The sequence below is a fragment of the Malaclemys terrapin genome, chromosome 6, assembly GCF_027887155.1.
Source record: "Malaclemys terrapin pileata isolate rMalTer1 chromosome 6, rMalTer1.hap1, whole genome shotgun sequence".
NCBI classification, from domain to species: Eukaryota; Metazoa; Chordata; order Testudines; family Emydidae; genus Malaclemys; species Malaclemys terrapin.
The window spans coordinates 105762059-105779499 of NC_071510.1; the positions used below are offsets into that span (position 1 = coordinate 105762059).

The following is a 17441-nucleotide window of genomic DNA, read 5'->3' on the forward strand; positions in this document are numbered from 1 at the left end:
ATTCCTGTCTTCTGAGCTACATGAATTTGGATGTTGCCTCCTCTTCCCACAAGCTTTTGTTCGCTTGCTTTGTTTCTTTGCTTGCTTTTAGGTTTGAATTCAAAATCTCAAAAAGAAACGTGACCAAAACTACTGAGGTCCACCTGGTTCTGCTTTGAAACATGAATTTTGCAAGGTTTCAATGTAAAATCATAAATCCAACCCCAGCCTGGGTTTAGTTTCTCATTCAAAGGCTGAGTCTTGAAGAGCAAACTTCATAACCATAGTTCACCACTGGTGCATTTTCTCTGGTGGTCACAACACTGGTAACTATCAGTGGAAGCTGCAGAGGTGGGACTGGGAGTTGTATTGTCTCTGTTGTAATGACTATATAGGAGATCCTTTACTGAGGCTGTTGGACACATACAGACCCCCTTGGCTACCTAGCTCCATCACTAAGTAAGGTAACATAGCATGTGCTTCCTCATAGCTAGGCTTGGAGGGATTAGATTTGTATTAGTAAATGTCAGTAAAGATCAATTTCACCGTATACACCCAAACTGACATAAAAATTCCCATCAGTGATAATCAAAATTTACACTTAGGCAAAGTAAAGTTCTATGTGAGAACTTATTAGAGTTTGATTTAAGGATATTTATTTTGAAATGTGATGCTGACAGTTTGTGTTTTAACAGTTATAAAGCTTTACATTTTAAATCTCAATGGCTGCCATTAAATAGTCATCAGGTGTGTCCCCCCCCCCCCACATAGTTTTCCACAACTATGAAAATTTAGTCAATAAAAATTAAAAAGTGCTTAAAATAAACATTGATATTCACCAAATTGTAAAAAATATTTAAAATCTAGTTCTGCCAAGCCTACTCATATCCACACACTGGGGGCCTCCTTAGTCCTTGCCTGAACTAGGTAGTCAGGGAATAGACTTTTGACTACCTTCCATATGACCCAACCAACTGATGATGAACCCTAATACTGACCAAACCACTTGAGCTCACAGTCACCTTTTAGAGGTTCAGCACCATCTTCTGTCCTCCTTGCCCTGTTTCTCCTAATTCAAGAAAATTAAATGGGTAAAATTCTCTGCTAGTCCAGGGAGTTATGATGTCAACAGAGAATTTGGCCCAATATCTGCTTCTCTGTTCCTTGGGCTGCTTTCTGCTAATCTGGCCCTTGTCAGCACATGGTACTCTTTCCCTTAGTTTCAATGGGTTATAGTAGGGGAGAGGAGGAGGAAAGAATGCCCAGCTCCCCCTTGCTTTCCCTGGTTTGCGGGAGCAGCATTCCCTGCCAGCTTCTCCTCTCCCTTGGCTTATGTTGGGAGAACTCTCCCTACTGTTTCAATCTACCTTAACCACTCCTTAGATTGCATCCTTAACTACAAACTCTTATTTTTCAGAGGGGCTCCATGTATAAATGACAATGAAGCAAGAAAGGAAGTGGACGTTTTCATTGGTGAACCAGAGTCTGGATGTCTTAAGCCATCCCCACCAGAAAATGGATTTCTCAGGGTGAGAGGGTTGTAACGCCTGGGATAAGGGTGATGTGCAGGGATGGAGAGCTTCAAGAAGCTCCAGGTTTGCAAGCCTCACAAACTCCTTGCTGGGTTCACAAAACTAATTCACATTCTACAAAACTTTGTTTCCTTTAATTGTAGCCAAATATTAGTACATGACACCAGCTTGAACAACTTGATTCCACTTTATTTAATAAATACATTTTTTAACCGATTAGAAGCTGATATTATGTACCACTATTTGCTATATAAAACATCACAAAAGCTAGGCTGGCATTAGTAGGTTCACTTTTAAATATAGTTTTTTATTTAAATTTTCTTTCTTACCAACTTTACTCCTTTTTTTCACCAAAGTCTTCTATATTTGGAGGCTTTTTTCCTACTGATTTTCTTTTCCATGTTTTTTTCATTGACTGTTTTCTTTCTGCTCCTAAAAATCCCTTCCCCATCTCTCAATAACTAAATTCATATTTCATCTTCACTTTGGACTTGTTGGGTTTTGGCTACATGGAAGTGATAGGACAAGGAGCAGCATACTATCAGCTAGGTGTTGGAGTGATTTATGAGAACTTACTGTTTCCTCCAGTAAGAGCTTAACAGAAGAGATTGAATATACAAATCTACTGCAAAGAGAAAAATTGAGAGAGATTTAAAAGGCAAGGGAAGCACGATTGTTGAGATACTGATGCATGTCCATGTATGCGCCACAAATGGGTAGTAGAAAATCATGCATATGCAGCACTAAAAATTGTATTTACATTTCTGGGATCAATATTTTTATGTTGACTGACAGTTTCTTCAGTAGACCTTTTACCATAAACATAGAGATAGATCTACTGTATCTTGCATACCTGCTGTGTTAGCAATCATACTGCTGAATATAGGGCAAGCTACAAGGCTCCCCTTTGTGTGGGGGCTTTCTCCCAATCACAGATCTGTAAAAGATCTCAGCAACAACTAAAACAAAGGATGGGTGAAGGATATAGGACCCAATTCACACAGCATTTTTTGTGAACCCTAGTTTTGTAACCAATGTGCCCATACTAATGGGGTGAATGCATGACAATATTAGCGCCTGGATGGACAGACAAATGGGATGCATGGCTTTCACGTCAGAGAAAGGGAAAAAAACTGTTATGACAATTGCAGTACTATGATCCTGAGAATCTGTTTCTTATGTCAGTGAGTATTCCACTTACAAAGGATTTGATTTAATTGTAGAATGAAAAGAATCATTATGCATTTGGGGAAGAAGCTGAAATCGCCTGCATGACTGGATATGATCTCATTGGCTATCAGTTCCTCAGGTGTCTACCAGATCATACCTGGGCACAGCAGCCTGTTGAGTGCCAATGTAAGAAAGAGGAGAACAGTTAGGCTCAACAACAAAATTCAGGAGGAGAATATATGTAATAAACAATAGAATGGTTCCATTTTTAATAAAATAATCTGTAATTGTGTTTTAAGAAGAAATTAATGATTGATAGAAGTTAGAAATCGCAAAAACCTACTGGGTCACCATATTTGTTCCCTTTCCAATGCGGGATTGTTCCTATAGCATATTCTATAAACAATAAGATACTATCCTGCTGGGTATTAGAGAAAGCCTGAGGACAGATACTTTCTAGTTCCTTTTCTAGTCTGATTTTAAATGTCTTCAGCAACAGTACTTGCATTTCACTTCCAGACCTATCCAAGGGAGCTGTAAATTTTATGACTATCAGATTGAACAAACTAGCATTCTCAGGATTGGATAGACACACAAGTTACATCGGATGAGATTTCCAAAGCAGTCTCTAGGGTACTTACACATACCTTTTCCATTAATTTCTATGGAAGATGTGTGTCTAAACCCCTAGACTGTTTTGGAAATCTCAGCCATAAAATCCATATCCTGATGTGCTTGCAGTGTAATCAACAAGTAAAGCTAAAACAACTTCTGAATCTATCAATGAGAGAGATTCAAATAGCTGGCAAGAACCCAATGCATTTGCATTGTTTTGAATCTTCAGGTTGTACTTTTCAGCATGAATTTCTTATTGAATATATTTACAACCTTTCTAGCACCATGCACTTTATTAATAATTACATATTGTAACTAGTTTGATAAGATTCTCTAATTGCCTGTTTTTAATATTTGTAACATGCTGTACCAGCATTCTACAAGTTTTATTAAGCCATTAGGCATACTTTATTATTCCTTTTTAGTAACTGATAGACAAATGTAATATATGGAATGTTACCATGAGAGCAGGTCAAAATTTTCCAAAACTCAAAATTATGTTTTTTTGTTTTGTTTTGTTTTTTTAAGCCAAATTTTAGAATATCAGATGACAGAGGAGGTCAGCGTTATTGTGAAAATGGTCACAACATTTTTTAAATAGATCCATTTTACCCACTTTAATTACCGTGTTTATGATCACAAAAATGATGTACTTATTTGAATTGTCTTTTTACTATAGCATCAATGTGCCCTAAACCATCAGTATCTGAGGGCGTCACAATCTCCCCATTTAAAAATGAATACAAGGTTGGGGAAACCATCCAGCTACGCTGTCCAGCTGGCTTCATTGTCACTGGTGAAAAGCAGTACACTTGTAGGAAAGAGGTATCATGGACACCACCTATACTGAGATCACTTACCTGTGAAAAAGGTTAGTACCCCTGTTCTGCCTGTGACTAATATATTTTCATTTCAGATAACAGGGTGGGATCAATAACTTTTTTTTAACAGTGTAACTCAGATCTGATTTAACTAACTGTGGAGCATTTCATGATGTGTGGCAAATTTTAAAGCCAGAAAGGATCATTATAATCATCCAGTCTGACCTCCTGCATAACACAGGCCATAGAATTTCATACGGTTATTCCTACGTCGAGTTCATCCTTATGACTGAGTTATAACCGATCACTTGTTAGCAGTGAAGTTGTTAGGCTGCAGATGGACTTTTTTCTTCAACTGTACCTACTAGGCATTGTGAAAGCTAGGAGATGGTGGTATTTATGTTTGATGCAAAGGAAATGTAGAACTGGATGTCACCTGCATGGTGCTGAAACCTCAGCTTGTGTTATCTTACCAGCTCTCCCCATAGCTTCATATAGATCAATTCGCCCTTGTGAGACTGTGCACATGCAGGCTTTGGAGGTGAAGGAACAGTTGTCCATAATGGCCCTCTGCTTTGGATGAAAGGAAGCCCCTGAGTCATTTTTGGGTTCACCCTTGCAGCTTTTGGAGGAAGTACAGGCGTATGTGGCGATCACCCATATCAAATGCCACAAAGATGTGCTTCCACTGCGTCTGTGGACAAGAGGAGATCATCCCCCACAGCAACACATTCTTTAAATACCATATACCATGCCTTGCCCTGAAGCCTGACTGAGAGGAGTACAGGTTACTGGCAGCTGACACTGTTTTGGCTACCTTTTCCACTAGCTTGCTTGTAAAGGGAGATTAGAGACTGGGCTGTAGCTTACAAGGTCTCCAGCACCATGCAATAGTTTCATTAGTATTGTCTGACTTATTTCATATATTATGGTGTGTGGTACTCCCCTAATCCTCACTCATCCCCAGAAGTGTTCTTATGGAGCTTGCCTAGTCTGGAAAGCAAACGTGCTATGAAGCTGATTGCTTACTGTCTGGTTCACCATTCTCCGCTGCACATTGTTTTGTCTCTCTGGCCACACCAGACTGCTCATCATTTTCTTTACATGCTCAGCAACTTTTCTTCTCAGCCAGGCAAATTCCTTTGCCAGGTGCTTAGTGCTGTCCAACAGGGTTGTGTTACTGAATTTTATTTCACGCCATTTTGCTCTTCCGATCTCTTCAAGGGCACTTGTCTATTTTCTTAAACAGGGAACATCATCACCACTGACCCTGTTGTAAGGATATGTTCTTTTACATCTAACCCAGATCCTTGCAGGCTGAGGAGCCTTGAACGTCTTAATATTTAATGTGGGGGGTATTTCATGTGACATCTAATATTTAGAAGTGCATTTTTAATTGACATCTAATATTTAGAAGAAATAAGACCTGTAATTATAGAAACATAGAAATGTAGGGCTGGAAGGGACCTCGAGAAGTCATCAAGTTCACCCCTTGCTCTGAGGCAGGATCAAGTAAACCTAGACCATCCCTGACAAATGTTTGTCTAATCTGTTCTGAAAAACCTCCAATGATGGCAATTCCACAATCTCCTTTGGAAGCCAATTCCAGAACTTAACTACCCATATAGTTAGAATGTTTTTCTTAATATCTAATCTAAATCTCCCATGCTGCAGATTAGCCCATTACTACTTGTCCTACCTCAAGAGGACATGGAGAGCAATTGATCACAGTCCTCTTCATAACAGTCGTTAACATATTTGATAACTGTTATTATGTCCCCCCTCAGTCTTCTTTTCTCAAGACTAAACATGCCCAGTTCGTTAACCTTTCCTCATAGATCAGGTTTTCTAAACTTTTTATCATTTCTGTTGTACCCGTACGGACTCTCTCCAGTTTGTTCACATTTTTCCTGAAGTGTGGCACCCAAAATTGGCCACAATACTCCAGCTAAGCCTCACCAGCACAAAGTAGAGTGGGACAATTCCCTCCCATATCTTACATATGACGCTCCTGTTAATACACCCCAGAATGATATTCACCTTTTTAACAACTGAATTTCCTTGTTGGCTCATATTCACTGTGTGATCCACTCTAAATCCAATATCCTTTTCCACTAGTTCTACACCTCGCTACTTATTCTACATTTTGTAGTTATGCATTTGTTTTTTTTCCAAACTTGTTTCCAATCAAGTTAAAGCCTTGAAAGTTAAGCCTAGCCCTGGCCCACATCCTGTTCTTGCAAAATGGTCTAAGAGTGAGCCACCCCAAATGGCAATTATGGAAGATGTCACATGGCAAGTTATATGGTTAACTGGAAGCCTGCCATGAATAATGGTTTCTTTCCATTCCAAAGGAACATCTGCGCTTACTGTTGCTGTTGCCTGTGGCTTCAAAGAAGCTGTAGCAAAGGTTCTGAAAGTAAGCGATTAAATGAACTGGATCTTTCCCTTTACTTTTTAGCTTCTTCCTCGCATTTCTTGCTCTACAGTTTTCAGATAAACAGGAGAAGACTATTGCACATACCTAGTTGTAGTTCTCAGACAGCAGAGCTGGCCCCAAAATTTCAACTTTTCCTGTCTGCGAGCTTCACCACGGTTAACTATCCCTTTGTCAAGACATGGCCTGAACATTTTGAAAAAATCCCATGAAACAAGCTTTCAAGACCTTCCCCAAGGTTAACCAACTTCCATCCATCGAGCTCACAGCACTACCAAGCCAGACCATTGTAATGTGCTCTTTACCTTGGAATCTACTTAAGAACCCACTTGGAAGTATCTTGAACTCAGCAGAAATCTGCTGCCTACCTCTTCGGAAGTGCAGACTAGAGTAGATGCATGACACTTGCATTCTTTGAATTGAAATGGTTCCCAGACAACTTCTAGGTACAGCTCAAAGATTTTATCTTCTATAAAGACCTGAAGGCATGGCCATCTTGGGGACTGCCTATATCTTTTTATGCCAGCTGAGTTCCACTGGAATGCCCTTCCCTGTGTCTCTCCAGAGAGGAAGTCCGGCATATGGGCAGGAGGGCGTTTTCAGTGGATAGCCTTTCATTTCAGAATTTGCTCTATCCTACAGTCCATCAGAGTCTGAGTCTGAGGATTTTTTGTGAGACGTGCTTGTTCACTCCAACTTTTGCTTTCTTTATCTGTTCAGTGGTGAGAGTGGTAGAGGCAGTTTGGTTTGTGCCAGTTGTTGGCAACGGTCATGCATGTTAATTTCTGTAATTCTCCAAAAATACCACAGTGATGAGAACAATGTAAATAAATATATTCAAAAATAACCGTAAGTCTTGTAAAATAAGCCAATAGATAATAACAGCAAGGGAAAATGGCACCACTATTTGGGTACTATTTCAGCTCAGGGGAAGATTCTTTTGGCTGAACTGACTTTGTGCTTTACAACTAGGTGTGGAAAAGCTCTTTTATGTTTTCTGTGTAGGTGCTGAATACAGAGCCCCCCATGTCCCATCCCCTTCACCTTTCAACTTTTTGAAATTCTGTCCTTTGTGTGGCGTGATTTCTATTCACACTTGCATTGTTTTTTAAGATTGTTTTTAAATGTTGGAATTACACTTGGGTGTCCCTGCTAACTGAAGAACAATATGTATCACCTCTTGTTATGGGTGGTCAGGCTAAATTAAAATAAACCCTTTCTAGTTTCTGTTCATCTTTTTATCAGTTATTTCAGGGAGTAGCTTTGACAATACCGTCTTTCTTTTTCAGATGAGCAAACTAAAGCTAGAGGTAACTGCAGCCCAGGACAAAAACAGGTTGGATCTCAATGCGTTTGCATGTCTCCAGCACAGGATTGTAGGTAAGGTATATACCGTATTTGGATATAAAGCCACAGTCGTTCTACAGTGGAGTGATTCATTGTGAACAAACAGGGAAAGTTAAAAATGAGAATAGCCATGGCATTCTTGCAGCCTGTTCCAGACCTTAGCAAAACAGCCACAAGACAGAGTCCAAAATACAGCCATTTTTATAGCTTATAAAATCCATGAGCTAGCAGCTGTTTTCCTGCAGATCATCAATGGCATCCGGCGGTCAGCATGCCACAATGCCATCTCCCACCATCTGGACCCGCAGGCTTCCATTTTTCCCTCCCCCTCACCTAACTTCTTTCCAGCCACTGACTTCTAAGAGGTCAGCCATCTAGCTTTCCTATCAGCCTGTGTGGAGTCTCACCAGGTCTGGTTTTGATAGTTGCCATTGGGTCAGCTCTTTGGTTTTATGCCTCTTGTGTTTGGGTCTTCCAGTGTATTCTGCCCCACACTCACCTGATGAAGGCCTCAGACTCCAGGGAAGTCTTGGGTTGTGCCACATTTGAAGTCAGCAGCCAGACTTGCTGAACTCCTGTGAATTTTTGCAGGGATAAGTGAAGGGTCTTCTGGTGATTGATTTGTTTTTTTTCCAAACCAGTTTGCCCCATCTTCCTAAGGCCAATTATATGAATACAACACCTGTATTCCTTCTGGATTTTCCCAAACATATTTGGTGTGAATTGACATGGCTCCCCTGAGGTCCGGGGAGATGTATTGATTTGCAGCAGCTGAGAATCTGGCCCGGTGATGATGGTTCACTTAGACTCATAGACTCATAGACTTTAAGGTCAGAAGGGACCATTATGATCATCTGGTCTGACCCCCTGCATGATGCAGGCCGCAAGACCCTTCCCTGGACTCTGCCGTTGAAGTCCCCAATCCTGTGTTTTAGTGACTTCAATCGGCTGAGACCCTCCTGCTAGTGATCCCTGCCCCATGCTGCGGAGGAAGGCGAAAAACCTCCAGAGGCTCAGCCAATCTACCCTGGAGGAAAATTCCTTCCCGACCCCAAATATGGCGATCAGTAATACCCCGAGCATATAGGCAAGAGTCTCTAGCCTGACCCTTGTTGGCCATTATGCTATTCATGTACCATTGCTTGGTCTTCCTTGGCTACTATGTTTTACCATTAAACCATTCCCTCCATAAACTTATCCAACTTAATCTTAAAACCAGACAGGTCCGTCGCCCCCACCGTTTCCCTCGGAAGGCCGTTCCAATATTTCACCCCTCTGACGGTCAGACTGATTAATTTGAGTATATCCAGTTTGGCTTATTCTAACTGGCTAAAAAAAACAGTAACCACCTCAAACTTTGTTAGATAGATGTGTTTGGTCACAGGAGTTTTTTTACTTACTGACCCTTTTATAAACTACTCTGATGCCACATTTGTTTGCATTTGGAGGAAATCACTTGTGCTGCCATCCCAGATATAAATAACTGTGGGCTTGTTAAGCCATCTGTAGGAAGAGAGGACAAACAGGGAGCCTCTACCAGCTCCAAAGAGGAATCACAAATCAGGGAATGATGGTGTGGAGAGCAAGCCACTTTAGAAAAGAAATGGGGAAAAAATGGATTTCCCCTGAACTCTAGACCTAAACTTTAATTTTTGGAACATCACCATACCACAAAAAGCATAGAAGAGCACCAAGCTTAAAGTAAGCCAAGAACAGTGCTGATTTAGTTTTAGAAAGAAATGCTGTCTGTTTATACAACATCAGCTGTTCAGGCCCCTGAGACACCAAGGGAACAAATTGTTATCTTGAAGAATTTTTAGCATCTAATTATTTGCAAGCTAGAATAAGGATGTCTGTGTGGTGGACTGGCATGGAGACACTTAAAAGAGGAAGGATTGACCAGTGTTAGAGCACTAGGTAGGGCCATGGAAGACCATGGGTTCAATTCCTGCTTTGCCACAGATGTCTTGTGTGATCTTGGGCCAAGACTTTCTGTGCCTCAGTTTTCCATCTGTAAAATGGGGAGACTAGCACTTCCCTACCTCACAGGAGTGTTGTGGGAGTAACTACATCAAAGACTGTGATGTGCTCGGATACTGTGGGATAGGGGGCTGTATAAGTACCTAAGATAGACATGCAGCTGTTGGTTATAATGATGGCCCTGACTTAACTGCACAGTAGCAATGTCAATGTATTCTATGTTGCTGGAATGTCTAGGGTTTGACGTATGCCTCCTTCATTTTCTCCAGCCTCCTGTAACATTTTTGTTTTTGTGTCTTGGCAGCCACTACTCTGAAGATGTCTGCGTACTACATGCAGTTTCTGAAAGGCCCTCTACAAAGCCCAGCTGTCAGTATTTAGCTGAAAAATGCCTTAACGAGCAGCCACTCCATTTCTTGCATTCTGGCCCCTGTCATGGTGACACCAACCTGAACTGGGCCATTGAAAGGGCAAAGCTTTCGACAAGTAGCTCAAAGAAAGAGCTCTGTGGATATGACACATGCTACGACTGGGAAATGTGTTCAGGTATGACTGTGCTTTATTGAGATCTTAAACTCTGAATAGAACATTTGACATCCACATCACTGCTCTAAGAGTGAGAGTCACAGTCATTCTGGTCCACATTCTAAGGTGTATCTGAGCTACTCCGAGTTGAGAAGAGCAGAGAGGCACAGGTAGCTTTCTGTCCCTGGAGTGAATTAGAGCAGACTCAGGTCTGTTCCTCAGCACTTCTCACACTTGAAGGGAGTGTAGAGCTGACCACACCAGCTGTATGCCATTTGGGGAGCCCCCAATCCAAAGGGACTCCCAAGCTGAGTCAGTTTTCTATCCCCTTTGTGCTGCCACAACAAAGGAAACAGATAGAGTAACAGGATCTGTTCCTGTGTGATTAAAGACTACAAGGCTCTGAATATTGCATACAGATGGGTCAAATGATTTGGAAACTGTAAGTATTTATTATTTACATAGTACCTTGTATCCAAGCATCATGAAGGATCAATGAGGTAAGTCTCATAACACCAACAGGAGATCCAGCTGGTTACTCCAAAGTTAAATTTGGTCACTTTTATTTTCCTGCATCCCTAAACTAGGTATGAGCCCGGGTCTCCAGCAATAAAAGGTTAGCAAATTAACTCCTTTCCAGTGGTGGTCAGGTACACAGTGAAGGGTGCCATATAACCAAGACATTTAGGGCTTAATTCTGTTCACTGCAACTTGTGTGGTCATTTAAGCCAGTGCAAAGTGGGAGTAAAACCATGCTGATTATTTTACACTCATTCTGCATTGTTGTGAATGGCTACTCAAGTTGCCGGGCAAAGAGAATCCTGCCCCTGGTTCTTGTCAATGAGAACATTTTTAACTACTGTGTATTTGCATTTAAAAACAGTAATTAAAAGTAATGTTTATGGATATAGTTCAGTACATCATAAAGACAGTGGGCCCCATCCTATTGTCCCGGTGTAATCCAGAGTAACTGTCTTGGCTTTGCTTGCCTTATTCCATAATTTCGAGGTTTGGTAATCAATAGAGTTACTCTAGATTTACTTCTGTGGAACTAAGATCAGAATCTGGCTCAGTGTAATTTATGCTGATTGGGGGGGGGTGCGAACCTCAAACTGAGATCACCAAATTCATTTCCCATTGGTCACCAAACAGGAGTACAAGATGACCTACAGGAACTTGACCTTTTAAGGCAATTCAGACCTGTAGCATTATTAATGGAAATTAAGCCACCAATATGATCCTCTGTTTGTTCTTATGATAACATAACCTCTAGTGTTGTGTTTCATGTCATATAAGCAATATTATACAATCTTTCAGAATAGCTACATTAAATCACTGTGCTACTGAGTAGCATAGGTTTAGGCAGCAATGTTTCTCTTAGTCATGACTGTATTGTTGTTTTACATAATGACTTCTTAATGGTATAATTTAAAAATAACTTACGTGAAATCCGCGTTTATTAAGAGCTTTAACGAACAGAGTCAGAGTTTGTTGTGAAATCCCTATGAGGATTAGTGTACAAACATTATTGCAACAGAGAGTCCTGTGGCACCTTAAAGACTAACAGATGTATTGAAGCATAAGCTTTCGTGGATGAATACTCTGACAAAGTGGGTATTCACCCACAAAAGCTTATGCTCCAATACATCTGTTAGTCTTAAAGGTGCCACAGGACTCTCTGTTGCTTTTTACAGATCCAGACTAACATGGCTACCCCTCTGATACTAAACATTATTGCACAACTCTGCTATTTACTGAGTAATGAGGTGATAGCAGTAGTGATTTTCCAGTAAATTTGTGAAATGTTTGTTGGCTGACACAGCACACAGAGCAGCCTTGCCAGAAAAGGGATGGGTGGCAGCCACATTCATTCCTCCACTTGCTTTCGGAGACGGAGTGCTCCAGGGTCAAAGAGCTGGAGTGGCATAAAGAAAAGAGGGATAGCCGTGTTAGTCTGAATCTTTAAAATGCAACAAAGGGTCCTGTGGCACCTTTAAGACTAACAGAAGCTAACTTCTGTTAGTCTTATAAAAGGTGCCACAGGACCCTCTGTTGCTTTATAAAGAAAAGAGACTCCAAAGCCCCATAACTGGCTAGGGGAGGGGAAGAACAGCTGGGAGGCTGCCTCCTGAGGACCCTCTTGCAAACCCCCACCAAGGGGAAGTACTATAGGCCATGTTGTGTGTGTCAGGGGTGAGGCTGTAGCACGCAGTTCTGCAGGAGTTCTAGGCATCACTGCAGCCCATAGGGCAGCCCCAGAGAGGCTGCTACAATTTAGACAGGCCCCCATAGGGTGACCAGATGTCCTGTTTTTATAGGGACAGTCCCGATTTTTGGGTCTTTTTCTTATATAGGCACCTATTGCCCCCCACCCTCTGTCCCGATTTTTCACATTTGCTGTCTGGTCACCCTAGGCCCCCATGACTGTATAAGTTATTAAAGGCACCTCTTCACTCCTCCTCTCCACTCAGAGTAGCCCAAGGACAGAAGGGCACATAGGTGTCTTAAAGTTCCCATAGTACCCCTTACCCCCGGCCTATAAACTGTGTGCTGCACCTCTTAGAGGCCCAGCACAGAATAGGAGAGCAAAGAAGGGGGAGAAGGTTGGAAGAGAAACAAATTTAATCAAAAAGTGTTTGTTTCCACTGTAAGGGCTCAATAAATCCAAGGCAATGCTTAATTGGATTAAACAAGCTGCCCCCTCTGCTCTTTATGCTATCCAGAATGTGTTTTTTTTTCTTTACTCCATCTTCTTCATATTTCTTCCTTCTCTCTGCCCCCACCCAGATCTCTTCCCCTTCCCTCATCTCCCAGTACCCTCAACCTTTACTCACTGCTACTAAAGTTCCAGATTTTCAAAATTAAAAATCACATACATATTTACGTCTTCTCTGGAGAGTCACATGTCTCCGGATGAAGGAATGCAACTGTTCCGAAATCAGCTGGGAACTCATCTCCCCATGTGGCAGATTTGAGGCTGCCCTTTCCAGTCTGACCACAAAATGGCAGTGTGTCGGTGAGAGTTTGGGGTCGGGTGAGGGAACAGAAATATCAGGGGGAACGAGAATTGTTGAGCCAAAATCTGGTCTCAAGCCCACTGATGTAAATTAAGAGTAATTTCATTATTTGCGATGTAGTTACTTTGGATTTACAGTCTTATAAAAGAAATTGGAGTCTGGTCCATAGGCTCTGACTCCGAGGGTGCTCCAGGGCTTGAGCACTCACTGGGGAAAAAATAGTGGGTGCTCAGCACCCACTGGCAGCCCCGCGGATCAGCTCCTCCCCTTTCCCCAAACCCTCCCGCCCACTGGCAGGCCCCACCGATCAGCAGCTCCCTCTCCCTCCCAGCGTCTCTTGCCCGCTGCTGAACAGCTGATTGCGGTGGCCGGGAGGCACTGTGGGGGAGGGAGGACAAGCGGGGGTAGGAAGAGGTGGGGCAGGGGCTGAGCAGGGGCAGGAAGAAGCAGGGCAGGGGTGGGGGCTTGGGGGAAGGGGTGGAGTGGGGGCGGGGCGGGGTTCGAGCACCCCCTGGGAATTGGGGAAGTTGGTGCCTCTGGTCTGGTCCATTGTATCTTAGGGTATATCTACTTTGTAGTCGGAGGTGTGAGTACAACTCGAGTAACATACTTTAATCTAGCTAGTGTCTCTAAAAATAGTTGTGAGGACACAGCACCATGGGCTGTACAAGCCTGCCCAGAACGCTGGCCCCTCTACATGCATTCCTAGCCCACACCACACTCTATGCCACCACATCTTCCCACACTAGCTAGATCAAAGCTTGGATATGCACAAGCTGCAATCACACCTCTGATTGCAGTGTAGATGTACCCCTAGAGAAGCTGAACCTTAGAAATGCAGGGCCAGCCAAGAAGTGATTTATATAGTGAGGAAGATCGCCAAGCAAGGTTGTGGGTACTGGGAGATGAAGGAAGGAGAAGAGATCTGGGCAGGGGCAGAGAGAAGGAAGAAATATGAAGAAGATGGAGTAAAAATGAAAACCTCACTTTCTGGATAGCATAAAGAGCAGAGGGGACAGCTTGTTTGTAAAAGAAGGACATTCAGTAAGACCACAGAAGCAAACTATGGAGAAGTCCTATGAGAACATGACAGCCCATCATTTCTTCACAATAAATTCATACAGAATAGGTTTGGCTGAACATCTCAAACTGATTTGGGTTAATAGGTTGGCTGTGGATAGGCACAAAAACCCCTCACTTTCCAGAGATATTCAAACCTTTTGTACTTAAACATTTCCAAACCAGTTTGGCTTGTCTATGCAGTAGAGACATTAAAACAGATTATTTTGGTTAAAATCCTTAAGAATGAATTATGTATTCATGATAGTGCAGCTCTCTCATTCCACTAGTTTTTGAATAGTAACTGTAACTTAACCTTCATGATGGTGAGTGTTACAATGAGCATAAAATAGATATAGGATGGAGGCCAGCTTTGGTATTCTTGAGGGTGAGCATTGGGAATCACTGCAGAGACAGAGGATATGTAAATAATATATAGAAACAAATAAAATGGGAATAAATGAAATTTACATTTTTAAGTGAGGAAAGGGAGAACTATTTTCTTAGATGGAAAATTTCTGGGGTAGAATGTCAGAAATTAGAAGATGTTCCTGTTAAAAATGAGTAATGAAATCACAGTCACCTGTATGCCAGTAGTGGAGAGCCTAGGATACATAAAAGGAGGTTTAATGAAATATGAGCAGACACAACAGAAGTTTTAAGCATCCATTTCACAGCACTGCTGCATTTGAAAGTAATTGGAAGCGTACAGTCAACATAATGTCTTTGTTCAAAACATCCAGGGGCTGATAAAAACTGGCCAGACAAACAAATGGATCAACGAGGTTGACATTTTACTTGCTCTTGAATGGACCAATGTTGTGAAAATACATGCTTAAAACTTCTGTTGTGTCTATTCCCACTGCACTAATATCCAAAGCTGTCTGGAATTGTCATCTGTCAATCTGCAATTTCATTTTCTCTTTCTAGTTCTTTTAAATGTTGCCAGACTTTAAATACACGCACACCTGCTGGTATTTGCAACTAAAACTGAAACTTGTCTATTCACAGATTCGCAGTCACAATGTTTCTGCCTGGTACCCTACCAATGTCCAAAGGTTGAGAGCCAGCTTTATTGCATCCAAATGGAATCTACAAGTAGAAAAAGGACAGCCAGTCTCTGTGCACTGGGAGCAATGAAATGTGCCGGCATGAAAATAGCAGTACTGCATCAGGGGAACTGTTTGAATTAACATATTCGGGCCTTATGCAGCCAAAAATATACTTGGCCTTATGCTTCAGGCCATGCAACATAGGACAGCCTCTCCTGAGGAAAGATTGGCTGACTACCCAAATAAATCAAAACAGCAAAAAGCCCCAGAGCATTGTGGCTGGGATTTACAGACTTGCTCATCGGTTGATGAGGATCTCATGTAAATGAGCCCTCTACCTCCTACACCCTACTACGCCCAATTTTACCTTTGTCTCTCTCTCCACCTTGCATGCAATGCATGCACCCCTGTTGGGCTGCAAGAATTACTCCCATAGGCTGCAGTAAGATTCTTGTGTGGCTCCTGGAGAAAGGGATGGCAATTGTCGTATTATCTGTTCAAAATTACCTTGTGCTTTGGGACTGAGGGTCTTTCCTACTATCAACAGCTTTAGATAAGTGGTGGGGACAGGGATTCTGCCTCTTAACTCCTGTGATGCTGTTTGGGTTCTCTGCCCTAGTTTTTGGGACTCTCCCCTCCCCAATCCTGAGGGGATTTGTTGATGGTAGAGGGCTGTCTCCTCTGTCCCTGCCCGCCCAGTGCCCCTGTCTTCTCACTGGCTGAGCTCTATACTGGAGTTCTCAGACAGGAAGGGGACTCTGGGTGGCCCAGCACCTTTACTTTTCCTTTAACGATGGTCAGTCAAACAGAAAGACACTGCCCCCAGTGTTGAAGACCTTAAACAATGAAATGAGCAGTATACAGCACTTCCAGTTGCAGTCATTCCAAAATCCTGAATCAGGCCTCCCCAAAATCATGAGATTGGCTGAACAGTCAGGTATTTTTTTTAAATAAATGTGCAGTTCTCTTTATTTGCCTTCTAGGGTTTTTGTTTGTTCATTTGTAGTTTTATGTTTAGCCTCTAAGGTTCACAGCCGCAAGCTTTCCTTTCCACCCAAGAGAGCTAGAAACTTACTTTCAAAACAGAAAGAGCTGAGTTTCTAACATAATCACCTGACTCCGTGCGCTGAAGCTTTGAGAAAACCAACTAAGATCATGAGACTTGCCAGTTCTCACCATTTTATGCCACTCTGATGCATCATGCAGTATGGCTCCTATATCTGGCCATTCGGCTGGGCTGAGTTCCAGACTTCATCCAGGAACAGAGGCATGTTTTAGTGGGCACTGAGGCTAAACGTGGCATGGCAGTTTTGCATCTAAGGAGGCACTGGCTCCTAAGAGCAGGGGAGCTGTGGAACCTCAGTAGCCACTAACCCAGTAGTGGCTGCGTAGAACCCCAGGGGAAGGAAGGGAGGAATCCTATGCCAAAATAGACCAAACTATTTTGTTGTGGTGTTAAAATTTATAATAAAGACAATTAAAAATAAATACTTACATATCTTGACCTCGTCTGTTTCCAGTTTGTCCGAGGTGTCTCCAAAGTCTCAAGACTTTCCACAGATTTCCTATTATTACTAAGGCTGGTTGGCTCTGACTGATCACAGATCCAGTGATCTTTTTTTAAAAGAGCTTTGTGCTTTTTTTCAGACTCCAGGGGGGCTGCTGCCCCTACCTCCTGGACTCTCTATAGGGGGTGAGGATCTGCTGCTGGTGTTTCTGTCTTTTTAATCTTAATGCTGCTCTTTCTCTATATAAATCTGACCCAGGACATTTTTTAAGTGAAATGCCAACTTGCATTTTTGTTGTGATTATTTTTCATGCTTTATGTGTTGACAACCACCTGCCTCATTTATTTTCTTGCATTTCTAAAATATTTAGGAGCTCATACACTGTTAGTCTTGAACTTG

At 42.1% G+C, this 17441-nt stretch overlaps 1 protein-coding gene across 1 annotated transcript in view; it reads left to right on the plus strand.

Annotated features, from left to right (window-relative positions):
* C6 (complement C6) overlaps positions 1-16505 on the plus strand; it is a 38138-nt gene extending 21633 nt beyond the window's left edge. The window contains exons 13-18 of the mRNA XM_054033094.1: positions 1397-1508; positions 2735-2867; positions 3976-4167; positions 7844-7934; positions 10186-10427; positions 15494-16505. Of these exons, the coding sequence (XP_053889069.1) occupies positions 1397-1508; positions 2735-2867; positions 3976-4167; positions 7844-7934; positions 10186-10427; positions 15494-15675 (952 nt within the window). The 3' untranslated portion in view covers positions 15676-16505. The remainder of the gene's footprint in view (positions 1-1396; positions 1509-2734; positions 2868-3975; positions 4168-7843; positions 7935-10185; positions 10428-15493) is intronic.
* The last annotated feature ends 936 nt before the right edge of the window (positions 16506-17441 follow it).